The sequence below is a fragment of the Sinocyclocheilus grahami genome, unplaced genomic scaffold (genome assembly GCF_001515645.1).
Source record: "Sinocyclocheilus grahami isolate Dianchi unplaced genomic scaffold, SAMN03320097.WGS_v1.1 scaffold583.1, whole genome shotgun sequence".
NCBI classification, from domain to species: Eukaryota; Metazoa; Chordata; class Actinopteri; order Cypriniformes; family Cyprinidae; genus Sinocyclocheilus; species Sinocyclocheilus grahami.
Genome location: NW_015505762.1, coordinates 453,754 through 470,512, shown reverse-complemented (window position 1 = coordinate 470,512; position 16,759 = coordinate 453,754). Strand labels below are relative to the sequence as shown.

Genomic DNA, 16,759 nt, shown 5'->3' with positions numbered 1-16,759 from the left:
AATGTAAGTTATTCCTGTGATGAAAATATTGAAAAATTAAAAATGTTTAAATATTCTTTTAAATGTCGGTCATAAACTGCTCTGAAATGCCAGCTATAACCAGGCTTGTTGCAATAAATATTTGATCAAATAAACTATAGATGCTCATATTTTTTTATTCATGCATCAAATTACTGTAAGTTTATTCTTCATATTTCAATAACAAAGTTGTTTTCTTTCGGGCATAAAACCTAATTAAATTTAAGAAAAAATCTTTAATTAAAAAAATAATAAAATAAAAGATTTGTTCTCTAATTATTTTACAAAGTTTATCTTCTCATGTTCATATATTTTGTTGTAAATGTTTTCATATCTTTACCATTTGTTTCAGTTTTGGTAAACAACAGATTTATTTCTGATTTATTTCTAAATATGAAGGATAACCAAATCTTCCAGGTTCACACTATCATCAAAAAAATCTGTTGCATGTGTTGACTGAAAAAATCTGTTGGACCATATTGAACTGCAGTGTGACCGTAGCCCTTTTGTCCTCTAGACAACAGTCTGTTCTGTTCACAGTTCATTCTTCAGGTTAAGGACGTCAAAGGTCATGAGAACATGCATGTCATTGCTTTCTTTAGTGACAGCAGCGAGCTTGAGTTGCGTGGCATTTCCGGTGACAGCCTCACCTTCCCAAACTCTGCTCTTATTCATCTTCAGATCGGTTCTTTTCTCTCCCACCACACACACTCTTTGCGCACCTGGTACCCGCACGCGAAAACTCACTGAACTTTGTGGAGCCAGCACACCTGTGCGGGGCTCCAGCAGCACACACCCTCTTCCCCACGCTGAATACACACATGGAAACGGATCTCCGGGCTTTTCACACACACTCCTGATTATAAATTCACACAGTGACATGTAGTCCTGCTGAGGGGGTTTACGTCCATAAATACCAAGACGATAGACTCCCGCTCTCGGTGAGCACACACTCACGGTTACCTTAGTATCTGTAAATGTCAAGAGTACATATCGGGACAGAGGAAAATGAGCCTGCTCATGCAGCTCAGCGCAGAGCGCCGTGTGTATTTGCAGCTCTGGTGAAGCGCAGTGGAAGGTAATGTTGCACCGGCCCTGGGGTGTGTTTACTATCGCCCCTGTGTGGCTGAAATGGGACAGTCCGGCTTCTTGGGTTCGCACCCCGGGACCACACCACAGGCCCAAGTCTGGAGGATACAGAGCGTTTGGGTTCAACCCTGGGCTTTGAGAGTGCAGCAGGTAGTTCCCAGCATTTTGAAAAGTCCCACTTCCGCTGTCGTAATCCTGCACAAATATAGACAGCCTGTAAAATCCTTTGTACGGGCACATGACGTTACACACCAGCTGCTCTGCTGTGATCTGCGATGCAAGGCAGCGCTTGGCTGTGGTGGCTTCGAGCTCGTGGTGCGTGAGCTCGCACACCATCATCAGGGGTCGTGATGTGTGTAGGATAACCTTGCACTCGCCACCTTCATCCACCTCTACGGCCTCTTCTCCTGCAAAGTTGCAGCCCTTGACACCTAGTGCCGATGCCCCTGCCACTAGGCCCCAGTTCAAGTATGGGTTATCAGGCATGGCCTGCCTCTTCTGGATACTCGGGCACTCCAGTTCAAGAGAGCAAATCCATCGCAGAGCACCAGGTTCACCCTCTCGCCGGGCGAACAGTTTCACCTCGTAGGCCCCAGGCTCTGGGGGCAGTAATCGCAACTTCATCCCTTGACGAGTCACTGACAGGAGACCACAGGAGCTGTCAACCTCCTCCTGCTTTAGAGCTCCTGTCTCGGGATCCCGCTGCCTCATCTCATACGAAAAGGTCAACGGTCTAGAGGAGCTCACAGACACAATTGCTTCCCCGTCATCTGTGGAAAACAAATTTTGACACATTTGCAAAATGTTACAGTAATATTGTGCCTACGTTCACACTGGAAAATTATGGCAGTGACAATATGTAAATAAGGAAGTAAAATCTACAAGTCAGTATGATTCTTTAGGCTCTTCATGAAATCTCTGCAAACATACTTTGGTTAAAATTCCTTAATGGTTGAGTAAAACAACACCCTTTTTACCCTGTCAAAAACAGCTCTGTTCACAGCGAGCCGTTTTGGTGCATGTCTCTTTAAATGATAATGAGCTCCTGCTCACCCCGCCCCTCTCTTGTTTTATGTGTATTCGGTGGCGCTTTGCCATCAAAAACAAAACTAATCTACTGAGTCTTCTGTGGCTCTGATGTTGGGAGAAAATGAAGAATATTATGTTCATTTTTACATCCAACTACAAAACACCTGCATTGCTTACGAGACATTGTTGATGCTAAATCTGCTTCAGCGTGGAGAAAATGGCATAGAGCGTACATCTAACTAAGTGCCAGTGTTGCTAGATTAGAAATGTCAAAAGTATCATATCAGAAGCTCAAATTTATCATATTTAGAAGAAAATTATCATACACGAGTCAAACATACAGAATACAGCTATTTAAATAGACCAACATCATTTTCTATACTTTATTGCTAAACTATCGACCTCAGCTTGGACACAACTGACCTAAGCGCAATAGGAACATTAACATTAACTTGTGCTCGTGAGAGAGAGTCATTCTCCACCATGATTGGCCGAGAAGACGTAACGTGAGATGAGATGGAAGACATGCGTAACACCATGTTCGAGTTCTCACAATCATGACGGTAGACGTAGGATCCACAGCTAGACCAATGAGTATAGAAGCCCTATGATTACAGCGATTATCATTTGAGTGTCACAAAATTCTGAAATTATCGTACATTATGGGATTTTTTCATTATTAATCGAGGTCAAAACTGTCATACAAATACGATAATTATCGTATGTCTGCTAACATTGCTGAGTGCGGAAATATGCTAATACGGGACAGTCCGTCAGTGGTCATGGGCGGGGCTTGAGCAGTATGGCATCATACTGCTCAGAAAATCAAAACTGCTTTTAGTTTTTTTGGGGATTTAAAAAAAGGAGTGAACGGATTTTTATTATTGTAGGGTAGTTGTGTCCACACACTGCTAAGACACATTTATATGCAAACACCATGTAAAAGTGAATTTTGCACCCGATGGTCCCTTTATATATATATATATATATATATATATATGCATGGAGAACCACTTCTGAAATTGCAATGGTTGACATATTAATAACAATCATAATTTTTTAAATTGCGAAATTGTGTTCTGGGGAGGGGGGCCCTTGGAAGAAATCGGTTAGGCAGGGAAGGAACAGGGAGTGAAGTGGCCCGATCCTACTTGCTTTGAGGTATTACTGATATAACTGAGATATTTTGTCGATCTTTGTGACAGCATGACTCAATGGTAAAATAAAACACAGCCATGGGCTGCTGTCAGATTCTTTGTTTAGCCAATCAGAACGCATTTGAGCACTTTTGGAGGGTGCTAAATCAATGTTCGCACTTTCTCATCTGTCAACAGTGGATTACACAGCCAAATGCCCTAAAAATTAGTACAGAAAAGGGGCTGGACATGATCATGATTTCTCCCTATGGGATGGAAAAGCAATTTGTACTGCCCCTCCCTGGAACGCGATTACGAATTCTGGGGGCCCAAGCTAATATACTTTCCAGGGGGCTCAGAAGCCCTAGTGGGTTGTTACTGCATTGCATTGCAGTACTTTTCATTGGTTTTCAATGTATGCATATTAGATCGAAGTGTTTGCGAGACGTTTTGCTGCTTTATGCAGCATCTCATGCATGAATGTTTGTTTTAAAAAAGTTTAGATATAAAATCTCATCTCAAGACCTTGCATTTTCCAGGAGTGACACCGCATTTAGCTTCAGTGTGTGTGCATCTATTCAGTGCCCAAAGTGTACCAGTAGAGGCTTTGTCAAGCTTCCTTCATGGTTCCACTAATGTTTACACTAACTTAATACTCTTGCCTTTATTTGCTGCAGTGCATAGACAGTATTCAGGAAGTTTTAGTTACAATAACTTTTTTTTCATGAGACAGTCTAATCTCTGCAGCAAACAGTCTAATCTGTTTTCTCAGAGCTTCTCACCACGAGCTGATGCCAGCAGCAGCCTATTATCTCATTACAGTGTGACAGACATTGTGTGTGCTTCACTAATCTTCCCTTTTGAGTTGGTGCATTATTCTATTTTGCATATGTGTAGTTGTGTCGTTAGCGTATGTTTTGTGTGTATATGTATACCTGTGATGGTGTTGTTCTGTTTGGGTTGTGTCAGGGTCAATCCAAACTGATAAAATGCTGAGGTCTTCAAGGGTCTCGATTTAAACTCTTCCATGGAGATGGGAGTGGTAAGTAGTTGCCAGGTCTGGTCATCAGGGAAATGTGAGTTTATGAACTCACTAGGTTCAGTCAGGAAATAAAAGTCGTCATACCTGAAACACACAGACATCGCTACTTATTTTCCTACTCTTTAGTGTGGAATATTACACTGGTTTTTCATTTTTCAAATTCTGCAGTATGAGTTCCAATTGCTCTGAAGACTGTAAATTTGCATCTGCTAAACCAAAACAACCAGATCCAAGATGAATTGCTTAACAAACTTTGATTTTGAATGAACTATAATTCCATGAAGCATTGCAAATGATGTAACGAATGAAACGGGATTGTACAATATTGATTTATAGTCATGATTTAGAAGTAACAATACATTTTCAGTTTATTGCAAAATATTCATTAATAATAGTGTAGTAGGGAGACTCAGTCACAATGCTTCATTGGCAGTTGATTGGCGGTTGTCTTAATTTGCTGTCTTAATTTGTTTTTCCACAACTCTTTCATTCTTGGATATTGGTAGTGTAATTCCTCAGTGGCTAATAAACATGATTTATTAAATTATGCTAACTGATGGATTTAACAGATACATATCCAGTCAGTTAATAACATTAGAAGCAATTAAATACAAAAACAATTTCTCTACAATGGATGAATGAATGCATGGAATTTATTTTCTCCCAGAAACCCAACACTTGCATGCTGTAGAATATATTGGGTTTGTTGTAGTATGTAAAAACTACTCATGATTTCTCTGTATATACTGTAGTCTGCAGTATGTGTGTACTGTATGATATGAATAACTGACACTCTGAGGAGCCTGACCTCTTCACAAATGTTTTGCTTTTCATATCCACAGTGCCAGCGCCCCAGCAAGCGTCAAGTAGCCACCACTGACCCCCCACGAAGACAGCATTCCACTCATGATCGGAACGTTTCTCAGCTAAACTGTGCCCGGCCTGGTATCCAACGCCTTTGCTGTACCCGCTCACCTCCACACACTCAATGCCCACCTCCCTAGAGAAAGAGAGAAAGTTCAGAGCCGCAGTCTACTGGCATGATGTGTGTATTTATATACTTGTGGCCATTTACCTGCACATTTCCACACAGAGGCCTGAGTATCCACTACATACACCCTTTCCTGTCCTGATGACCTCATCAGAAGAGCAAATCTTCTGGGAAAGACCAAGGTACCCCTCCAAGTCATACTCTTCGCACACAAACACATAAGACATTTTACTTAAGGAAGTAGACTCACTAAATATTTAAACATGCTTTGACTCACTAAAAGAATTGTGTAGAAAGAGTTTCCACTCAAAAATAGCTAGTAAATTTCACAGACAACTACAAAAAACGACAAGGTGAATTGTGAAACTTTGAAAAACATGAAATTGTCTTGTAAAACATAGTCCAATACTTCGTTTTATTTACAACTGAGAAAAATCCTTTTTAACAGTGCATGCATTTTTGCATGTGCAATTACCAATATTATGGCATAGCCAGGTCCATATGGCCCTGAGTTTTTCCAGATCATTTCTGCCCCCCTCAGTGACAGCACGAGCAATCTTCTGAGCATCAAATACTTCCTGCTCCCTCAACTGAAAAACACATGTTCAATCATGACAACTCTCGGAAGATTTAACATGGTGATGGATATAACAATGTTAATGTATTTGGTCTTGGCGGAATAGATCTGCTACACTGCTGCTGCTGTATTGCTGTAGTTGTAGATTATTGCTGCTGCTGCAAGCAAGTAAAGGAACTTGCTACTGCCAATGCATATGGCGATACGGTACCGTGAGTATTTAAGACATACTGCTGCTGCACAAATAAAATAACCCGTAGTAGATCTATACAGGTGGAGCTGGGGAAGAGAAACTCTGAAAGCGCGCTGCAGGAATCTCTAGTGAATGCTAGCCAGCCATATAAATGCAAGGCAGTAAGCTCATTGGCTGCATATGCAGCATGAACCAATCAGCTTGTGCCAAGTCGTTTAACTCTCTGAACATCATCAGTTACATTAACAACCCATCAGCCTGCGCCATCTAAAGTTTCATGACTGAACTATATATTTCATGCCTAAATCTATTGTTTAATACAGGGCTGTCCAATCCTGCTCTTGGAGGGCCACTGTCCTGCAGAGTTTAGCTCCAATCCCAATTAAACACACCTGAACCAATGTAGTCAATGTCTAAAATCACTAGAATCTTCCAGGCAGGTATTTTGTGACAAGTAGGAGCCAAACTCTGCAGGACGTTGATCCTCCAGGACCATGACTGGACACTCCTGTTTTGTAAAAATATAAAAACAAAGACTTGTGTGTTTGTGTGTTGTCTGTTACCTCTGTTCCTTTCTGGATTGAGAATGTGTCTACCTTGCTGAAAATATCTGTGCTGGAGAACAGCAATTTTCTGGGTTTCCTCTGAGAGGTGGAGACTGCAGGTAGATAAGGTCTCCCAGACTGCGTGCCAGGGCTGGCAACTGAGAGGGGTTTCACAATTTCTTCTTGGCTCTTTTTCACAGTGCTCCTCTTTCTTACACTCACTGACTTTGCCGCGCTCTCAGCGGACAGTTGGCGCTTTGTACTCGGCCGTTGTTCCTCACATAACTTCCCTTCATAGTTCTCTAACAATACCTTATGTGAAACCACATTTTCCTGAATTGGTACAATGGATAATGGCTTTGGGTCATTTTGCTCCACTGAAGGTGAACCTCCTCGGTGGCTCTTAATAGTCAAACAGACTTTAGCACTGTTCTCATCCTTCCTGGTCTGTTGGCTTTCAGATACATTCTGAAGTTTGTATTTGACCACCCCTTTTTCGATTTTCAAATCAAAGTTTTGTTTATGTGTGTCACTGTTTAAATTTGTGACAGCTTCTTCTGGCTGGCACCCTCGGTTGCTGTTTTCTGTCGTGATTGGTTGTTGATCAGTTTGAGCTTGATCAGATGAGAGGAAAAGAGAACATCTGAACTAAAATTTACATCATCCTGCTTGTTATATCACTTTCAACTCAGAAACTAACATCTGATGACATAGTTCATACTATCTCTTCTTAGTTTCAAAACACTACAAAATACATTTAAAATGCAATTAGTTGGATAATCTTACCTTTCGCAGTTGTGAAACTCATACCTTCTGTCACTTCTAGTATTGTTGGTAGTAGCAGATTTATATAATGTTTTGATTTCTATTGCAGGGGTCTGTATATATCTATTTTCTCCCTGTGTCCACCCCTATGAAGGGATAGCATGCTAAAAATACACTTGGACTTATCATGACAGCCAATGAGCTCAAAGATACAAGAGAGGGGGGCAAAAGAAGGGCATCTGATATTGGCACAGAGGGTGAAGAAGGTTGTGGTTGGTAACTGATAAATTTATTAGCTAACAAACATGCGTAAACAAGTTTATCTTGACCTTGTTAAGGGTATTAAAGTCTTTGTGTGAATGTTTAGTCTGCTTAGGATAAAAAAATAAATAAAGTGGGAGGAACACACACACAAATACATAACAATAATTCATCACAATAATCATTATCTCCTTCAGTGCCAGTCCTGGACTCGTTAACCCTGCTCTCCAAATTACTATCCTTCTGTAAATAAAATCACTGATATGGAAATTGCAACTGACCTTAGTGGATACTGTCGCTATGTGCAGGAAAACAAAGCAGTTTTTATTTCCATACATAGAGACCCTTCCTCTGAAAACATCCTCATTGGCTTGGGCTCCATATCAGACAGTCTGTCGGGGGCCCTCAAGGGTCCTCTTACATACCCCCTCTAGCAGGCTGAATTACCCCTGACCAATTTACCCATCGGCAGTGTGTCAGAATAGCAATGACTACAGTTGTGTGTTTATTTATGAAGTTCTCCCCTTCAGGTTTTGGAATAAAACTTGCATAAGTTTTCCTGTTTCTGGTTTGCATCATGTTAACATGAAGTATTTTCCATGTACATGCAGCCTTGTAGATAACACGAGGACATGGGGTGATGGTCTTTCTCCTTCTCAAGATGTGATAATAAAGAAGCCCAAAAGGTAGCCTTGAACAGTATAACAAACATTTTAGGCATAGTGCGCTCTGTCTCATATAAACTTAAAAATAAAGGTTCTTTATTGGCTTCTGTGGTTCCATGAAGAACCTTTACCATTCATGGAACCTTTCGATTCCACAAACGGTTCCTTACAGTAAATGAAGGTTCTGTAGAGTATTAAAATGTTCTTTGCACTTGGAAACATTTGTTTTGAGAACTTCACTGAAAGAAAAACGGTTCATCGCTGCAAAACCCCTCCTTTTGAAATGTTATTTTTTTAAAGAGTGTATCTATATCTTCTGTAGGCAGAACATAAAAGACCAGTGGTTCTCAATCATCGACCGGCACTGCACATTGTGGATGTCTCCCTTATCTACTACACCTGATTCAACTCATCAGCTCATTAGTAGAGGCTCCACGAACTGAACTGAACTGGGTGAATCAGATAAGAAAGACAAATGTCCAGTGCTGTGATACTAAAGGATCAGTAGCTAGTAATGCTGAGTACTGTAACACAGTGTTCTCTACTTAAGTTCTCAAAACTTAACTGAATAAAGAATCCTAAATTCACAGTCACAGCTACAGAAAGAATGCAAAATAATAATAATGCAAAATAAACAATACTATCTTATATGAAACTGCTACAGGGCTCTCCAACCTGCACAGAAAGCACGTGTGTCGCGTTCTCTGCGCGCTCTCTAGTGGGGAACCTTTCTCTCATACTAGTTTTAACTTGTCAGTATGTCAGTTGGTAGTCCGCTATTCATTTAAAGTCACGTTTAAAATATTCTTAAACAGGACGAGAAACTGTTTTCCCCTCTAAAATCCACACAACAGTGATGTTGATGGTCCATCCGTGTCCAGTCGCACTGGTTTGCTGGAGCGTGATTGGTCCAGATTCACGAGCTTTTGTTCGCGTGCTGCACCTCTTGAGCTCGTGCTGTCATGCACACCTGCGGAACACTCGCGCGCACCGCTAATATGCCAGTCTGTGTTTCACACTCAGAAGAAAAGAGAACAACTTGAGCAGTTAGTCTGGATATAAAGATAAGCTAACTCTCAGAAAAGCTTCCTCTGGATGTGATTTCAGACATTAAAAGGTGTACCAAACTGAAAGACATCATGAAGACGGATAAAGACGGTACAGACATGAGGGGAGTGACTGTTAACCGCTTTGCTGAAGGTAAGAATATTTCTATCGACACGGACAAGGTGAGAAACTTGATGAAAATACAGTATTTAAGGAAATATGCTTGTGATAGTAGTTGTAAGAGTTTTAATGTTACAAATACAATTTTATGTTTTTGTGGTAAACCTGAAAGTCCTGCTGAATGTCGCGTAATTTGAATATACTTCACCGCAAAAAACAACAAATGTTTGTTTTCCAATTCTAGTCTTGAACAGATGCCATTCTCCAAAAAACCGTAACAAACATTACCGTGGCAACCATAGTTTTGCTACGGCTACTTGCATTACTGTAAAGCCATATTAATTTAATATTGGACGAACATCAAACAGAAGGACCTTTTCGTTTAAGAAACTTGCTGTCATTTTATCAGTGTTTAGGCCTATATATTTTTTTTTGTGCTGATATTTAATCACACTTGTGTTGTTGTAAAGTCACAATAATTGTAACAATGGTATTATGGTATGGTTACCATGGTACATTTTTAAGAGATTCTTTAAGAACTCTAGCCTTCATTATCACTGCCACAGTCACATTATCTAGTCCTGTTATTCAAGACGAGCACAAGGCCAAAGACTGCAGAAGTGATAACTACTGCACAACCTGACTAACCAAGATAAATATAATTCATTTATAAGTTATTTTATAAAGGTATTTATTATGCAAATCTGTTCATATTTCGCCTAATATGATATCCATGCAGTTATTTGGCCAGGTACTGCAGTAGCACTTTCACAAAAAGAAAATTCTGGAGAACTCGGAAATCTGATCTTATTGTCTGCTAAATTTTTTTGATGAACAGTTTAGTTATAAATATTTCTGGATGTATTAACACATTTAAATGGAAAATGTGTAAGAACAATGATTTTGTATCAGCGTAATTACCTTTTTCTTCACGATTAAGCGGTATTTTCTGTTCCCTATCAAGACTGACACAACAAAGAATGGATGAGTGTCTCAATAGTTCGCTATACAATAGAGCTGCACATAAGCTGCCTGGGCTCATGCTCTTAGGGTAATGAGGGAAAGAAGACTCCTGGATAAAATTCATCTTTTTATTCTGCTGTCTTTCAGCTGTTAGTCTCACAAAGTCAAAAGTTATCAGGCTGTCTGATCAACGAGGATACCCTGTTTATTAATCTATACAAAACATTTAGAAAGCCTCTTTTTAAAGCATCATTGCACACCCATAAGAATCAGCATCCACCACAGCAGTGGTGCCATTTCAGACTCTCATTCGCCTGACAAAAATCGTGAAGTTCCCTTAAAAGTCGCGTAGACATAACATGCTTTCTCCCACATATTCTCTTGTCCTTGGAGCTCATGAAGTACTGCAAGTGTGAGGTAACTCAGAATTTTTGTTGCACACTTTGTTATTGTATTATCTTAGGTATTAAAGATTGCTCCATTTTAACATCTTTCATATTTGTTCTAGATGTCAAGGTATTATGATATAAATTCATTCCAAATCTCACTGTGAATGCACGTGCATGCTCTCTCACAAGCACGTGCCCATGCACTCACAAAGACACACATACTCTCACTGATACATTACTTACATTAGGTGAGGGTCCAGGGGAAGGAAGCTCCACCCTTTGTTGTTCACTCAGTTTGACTGTTGGCTCTTCCTGGAGATACAATGTAACTCTGTGTTCTTGAATGTGTGTGTGTGTGTCTGTGAAGCAAACCCAAAAAGACCTGGTGTTTACATGGCTCGACCTTAATGCCTGTAGCAAAGAAAGAATTTGGACAAATTAAACTTTGAAAAAAATTATTCAATCTGACAACTCAATTCAGCCTATAAAAACACCCATTTTGACATCATGTTACTGCATTTGCAGGGCATAGTAATATTTCAGTAGGCTGGGTTCCAGTGTGAATGCAAAGTGGACTGAGACCCACTAAGAATGAAAAGAACTCAAGTCACTTCAGTTTAAAGTCAGCATGAAATGAAAATTCACTTAATTTTTTTAATGCAGCTTATTGATCTTATTGTGAACAGTTCATCGTTGTTTATTTTTTAAAATTGACTTTGGAATTATTAATTAAAATGTCATAACTGGATCTTCCTGTGAAATAACAAACTTCACTTTGTTGATGTATACCTGACTTCTCAATTCATTTTGTTCTCTTAAACTCCACCCCTTTCTCAGAACTGACCTCAAGCTCGCATTCAGATCTTCCTCCATCCAATCAACAAAGAAAGTATAGACATATGTCCCCCTACAATTTTCTTTTTAAAATCCATTTCACTAAGATATGCTCACAATATGCAGAAAAAGATCCTCACTACTTCTGTTTCAAAAAATAGCAGTGAAAGGACTCTGGTCTGAACAATAAAGTTTTTTTTTTTTTTGACTGCAGTAGTTCTGCAGTACAGGTTTACACACACACACATACATTCCTGAAGAAATTTTTTTTTTAAATTTCTGGCTACATTATAGTTAGATGAATATCATAATAAACATAATTTGTAAAAAAAAATCTAAAATACGTCACAGAAAACCAGATTAATAGATCATCATATGTAGAGTAATAATTTTTTTTTTTTTCAGTTGTGGCGGTTTTGAATCTCTTGAGTCTTGAATCTTGTTGACCTGTGCTGCAAAAATACCCTGTGTATAATTTTAGATCACTATATAGCTGACTACATATTTCTTATGCCTTTTGCTAATAATTGGAATGAACAGAAACTGTTCTGGGAGTAAATGATTAGATTTATTTATCTGAAAACCAATTACTTGTGTTTGTGATGTGAATAGATAGCTCAGGAGTTATGCAAAAAGATGGTATGTGACGTTTTGGGGTTGTACCTCTTGGCTTAAAGTGTTACAGTCAGCAGTCACAACCCATAAATCTCCAATACCCATTGTTTGTCCAGAAAGACAACAAAACATTTCCTGTGAAGCTTATGATCTGACTATCACAGTCAAACACAGATAGGAAGTGAGGTCTAGGGCACACAAGTGACAGCACAAAGTATTAAATAAATGTGTGTGTGTTTCTGAGACGGCTCCAAAGAGTCATTGTATAAGGTAGTTGTTTAGACCTCTGACAGCCACACAGGGCACTAGGGGGCAGTGTGTCACCCAGAACCCTCTGCTTTGCTGTAGGGATCTCTTTCTGTTGGCCAATGCACATTGCGTCCCTAATCTAGCCGAAATATTTCGCTGTGCGGTATGTGTGTTTGTCTGACACCTCCGGACAACTCTGCTGAACTCAAGGACAATAGCAAGGTCAGAGATTGACCTCATTCTGTACCCACAGCATCCTGTGCCCACATCAGGATTTAACCCTTAACACCCCACATACACCACATCTCTTTAAAATCAGTCAGACTATGATTGTGAGGTAGGATATTTCAGTAGTGTCGTTATGTTAAAAGCTTGGACTTGTAGATGGCCGAATCAGATGCTTAGCATGTCATATTGTGGGAGGTACTTGGTTTGACCATAACAGAATAGTTTAAAGGGGTCATATGATGTTGCTAAAAAGAACATTATTTTGTGTATTTGGTGTAATGAAATGTGTTTATGTGGTTTAAGGTTCAAAAAACACATTATTTTACATTATTGTTTCTCCTCTATGCCCCGCCTTTCTGAAACGAGTAGATTTTTACAAAGCTCATCGGTCTGAAAAGCGAGGTGTGCTGTGATTGGCCAGCTATCCAGTGCGTTATGATTGGCCCGAATACCTCAAGCGTGTGATGGAAATGTTACGCCCCTACCATACTGTGATGCCCTGTCCGGCCTGAGCAATGATTCAAAAACATGAAAACCCATTATAAATGAGGCATTCGTTGCATCCAGTGGGGACATAATTATGGATTATAATAAGTTATAACTTATACTATCTTTTTACGCGTTGTGTTGCATCGTGCCGTGTAAACATAAAACCATGAGTGAGCAGAGGCCGGGGGCTAGAGTGAGGAACGGCTGGAGGGCTAGAGTGAGCGGAGGCCGATGGGCTTGAGAACGGCGTGGCTGGCGGATTCGATGAAGGAGCGTCCGGAGGACTTGCGGCAACCACATGTGACGACACCGGACTGGACTCCGCTTCGTCCACGGTGAAAGCCGATCCGGCGATCCACAGCGCGAAGTTGATGTATTTCCTCAGCGACCAGCACGGAGCAGCGTCAGGCATGATGAAGCGATATCGTACTCTTTTGGAAGGCCAAACAAAGTAGTTTCGCTTTCACAACGAATCACACAGCGCCTTCACGACATTGCGGCGGCGGCAACAATACTACAGCGAGAATAAAAGTTATGCCTTCTTTCTTTGCGTGAACATTTGGGCGGCGTTATGCAAATCTTCCCACATCGTGACGTAGATATGTGGGGGCGTGTTAGAACGAGCCGTTTTAGGTAGGCGTGGCTGACTCTTAACTTTTATAAAGAATATCTCTTTGGATTTGAGACTTTAGTCTTTGCAACTTTACAGATCTTCTTTATGCACCAAGAGCTTGTAACACTCCAAAGAGAAAGGAATAATTGAAATCGCATCATATGACCCCTTTAAAGAGCAGAGCATCACAATACAGTCTAGGGTTTACAAAAGACCTGTGTGAACATTACAACCCACCGCACACACATATATGTACACACACGCCTCTACAAACTCTTTTACACACTGCCAGCAGGTGTGATTTGTGGAAAGAGCCTTTGATGGCAACAAAATGTAGGGAGGAGAGAGGGGTTCTACACTTTTTATAAGACTTATTGTGAGGGCCGAAATAAAAAACAGATCCGCCCATACCCCCCACTCCACTCAACAGAGAAATAAAACAAACAGCCTTGGAATGATGAGTCATTACAGTGCTTGCTGGAAATTCCTCAAACATTCTGTTCTTCTTTTTCACCTTCTTCTTCTTCTTCTTCTTCTTCTTCTTCACCGTTGTCTTCATCTTTTTCATCTACTAATACTGCCTAGTCATCATGTTCTGCTGTTGCTGCTAGCATACTGTATCTGCTTCAACGTCTTCTTTCTCTACATCTCCTTTGTCGTCATCTTCGTCTTCTACTTCTTTTGTTCGACTTTTTGCTTTGTGGTCATCCTGTTTATTTTTGTCTTTTGTTGCTTTTGTTTTTTCTTCATCATCATCTTCATTTTATTCTTTGTCTTCTGATATTTATTCAGCTTCTGTTCAAACGTGTGGATATTTTTGTAGATCATTTTAGCATTTAAGGGATAATTCATAAAAATTTACAAATTCTGTCAACATTTACTCACCGTCAAGTTCCAAAACTGTATGCATTTCTTTCTGTCTTCTGTGGAACATAAAATTGTATATTTTGAAGAATGCTTGAAATCAAGCAGTTTTGTTTACCATTTCATTCCATTGTGTGGACATAAAAACATGTTTCTCAAAATATCTTCTTTTATGTTTCACAGAAGAAAGAAAGTCATACAGGTTTTGATTTGTAAATGATTACAAAATTGGATGAACTGTTCCTTTAAGTGTACTAAATATATTTTTGGGTTTGTAGTCTTTATAATTTAAAATTAAAGTTTTACATTTTTTAAAGTCTTCCATTGGCTTAATTTGATAGAATATTTGCCATTCAAATTCTAATTGACTACAGTAATGTCATTGTGCCATTGGCATATTGAGTACTTTTTTACATCCGTTTTAATTGGTCTTTTCTCTCTTGCATTTATTTAACCATATAACCGCCTTTTCACTGTGATGACGGTGCTAAACTGTGTTGATTCTCATTTACAGCTGACTAAAAAAGCAGGATGCTTGCAACGTGTTTTAGCTAATGTACCCAATTTCAGCAGCCATCTTTGCTGTAAATCTCTCTGAAACGTTGTTTCAACATGTCTTCACCAAAAATAACAGCATCAAATAATCCAGAAGCACCACACCAAAAATAATAGCATCAAACAATCCAAAAGCACCACACCTCACAACAGGGTGTGTATTTCTAACATGACTTGATTTTTTTCTAGATGCAAGAATTACATTATTCCTTATTGTGAAAGAAACAAAGGACATTACAGTGACATCAGTATGTAAACTTACAGACACACCACATGTCGCACATTGCAAAACATTTATCAGAATACACATTTTATTGACAACTCTGACACAGACTCACTTCTCTTTCACACAAAAGTAATGCTATTTGCCAGGTGGTTTGTCGTGACGATTTATGCCCACAAGCATCAAGTACGCAAAGTGAAACGGAGAAATGCTGGAAACGTAGGCTTTAGGACCCAGAGTCACAGCTCAAAGGAGGCAGGGCAAGGCTGACTCACTAAATATGTCTGAGGAATGAGAGAGAGAGAAAGAAAGATAGATGCAGAGAGAGAGAGGGAGAGGTAGAAGTGAAGAGAGGAGGGGAGAGAGAGGAGACCAGAGCAGAGGTGATCTTGCCCTCATTAGTGTCAGGACTACAGGATGATTATGGGTTGAGAAGGGAATGATGGAAGCAAACAAAGTTCTTCATTTTGTGCCATCCGGTAAGATCCACATGCACTCTCACACATATACATACACACACACACACACACACATATGCACATGCTTCTGCGCCGTCACGACTGAGCATCCGAGGGTTCCCTGAAATTTGAGACTGTGCTAAACATGTGCAACGGAGAGGGTGCATGCGTGTTTGTGTGTTGTTGTAAGTTTTCTCTCTGTTGAATCCTGCAGGTCTGTGGATTGTTTTTCTCACACACTGCCACTGCTGCCGCCACTGCTGCTGCTGGTGTTTTTTGGGGTGCGTTATGCTGGAATGCAGATGGGCTTTTTCGGGGCTGGTTTTCTGGAATGCGTTGTAAATGCTTTTACGCTGTTAATCTTAGTCGAGTAAACAGGAAAAAAGAAAAATGACATCACACACTTTCAGATACCCACACACACATTGCAAAAGCACGCGGACGCAAATACAAATGAGGGAGAGGGAGACGTGAGAAAAGAGACTGATGCAAAACACTGATCAAAATCAAGTACCTGTAGGGTAGCGCTTGAAACAAAACCTATATGCCTGATCAGGCGGCACTCGTGTGTGTGTGTGCACGTGAAAACGAGCGGGTGTGTGTAGTTGGTAGTCTTCTGGGAGAGTAGGTCTTATTTGTACGCAATGTTGCTGTTCAATACGTCTCATTGTGAGAAGTCAGTCTAATACCGCATGCAACACACATGCGCTGTCGTACAGCACAAGTGCACCTACATTGCTCTCTTTCTGTCCTTTCCCTTCGCTCAAAGCCTCAGTGTAAACACAGTAGGTAATAGAAGTG

At 40.1% G+C, this 16,759-nt stretch overlaps 1 protein-coding gene across 1 annotated transcript; it reads right to left on the bottom strand.

Annotated features, from left to right (window-relative positions):
• Positions 1–493: 493 nt before the first annotated feature.
• On the bottom strand, positions 494–7,503 carry LOC107556906 (kyphoscoliosis peptidase-like). The gene is made up of 7 exons (XM_016240150.1): positions 7,407–7,503; positions 6,639–7,234; positions 5,781–5,895; positions 5,390–5,507; positions 5,123–5,314; positions 4,208–4,398; positions 494–1,877 (listed from the first exon to the last, which is right to left on the bottom strand). Exons 1-7 carry the CDS (start codon positions 7,426–7,428, stop codon positions 553–555), a joined length of 2,559 nt encoding a protein of 852 aa, XP_016095636.1. The 5' UTR covers positions 7,429–7,503; the 3' UTR covers positions 494–552.
• Positions 7,504–16,759: the final 9,256 nt, after the last annotated feature.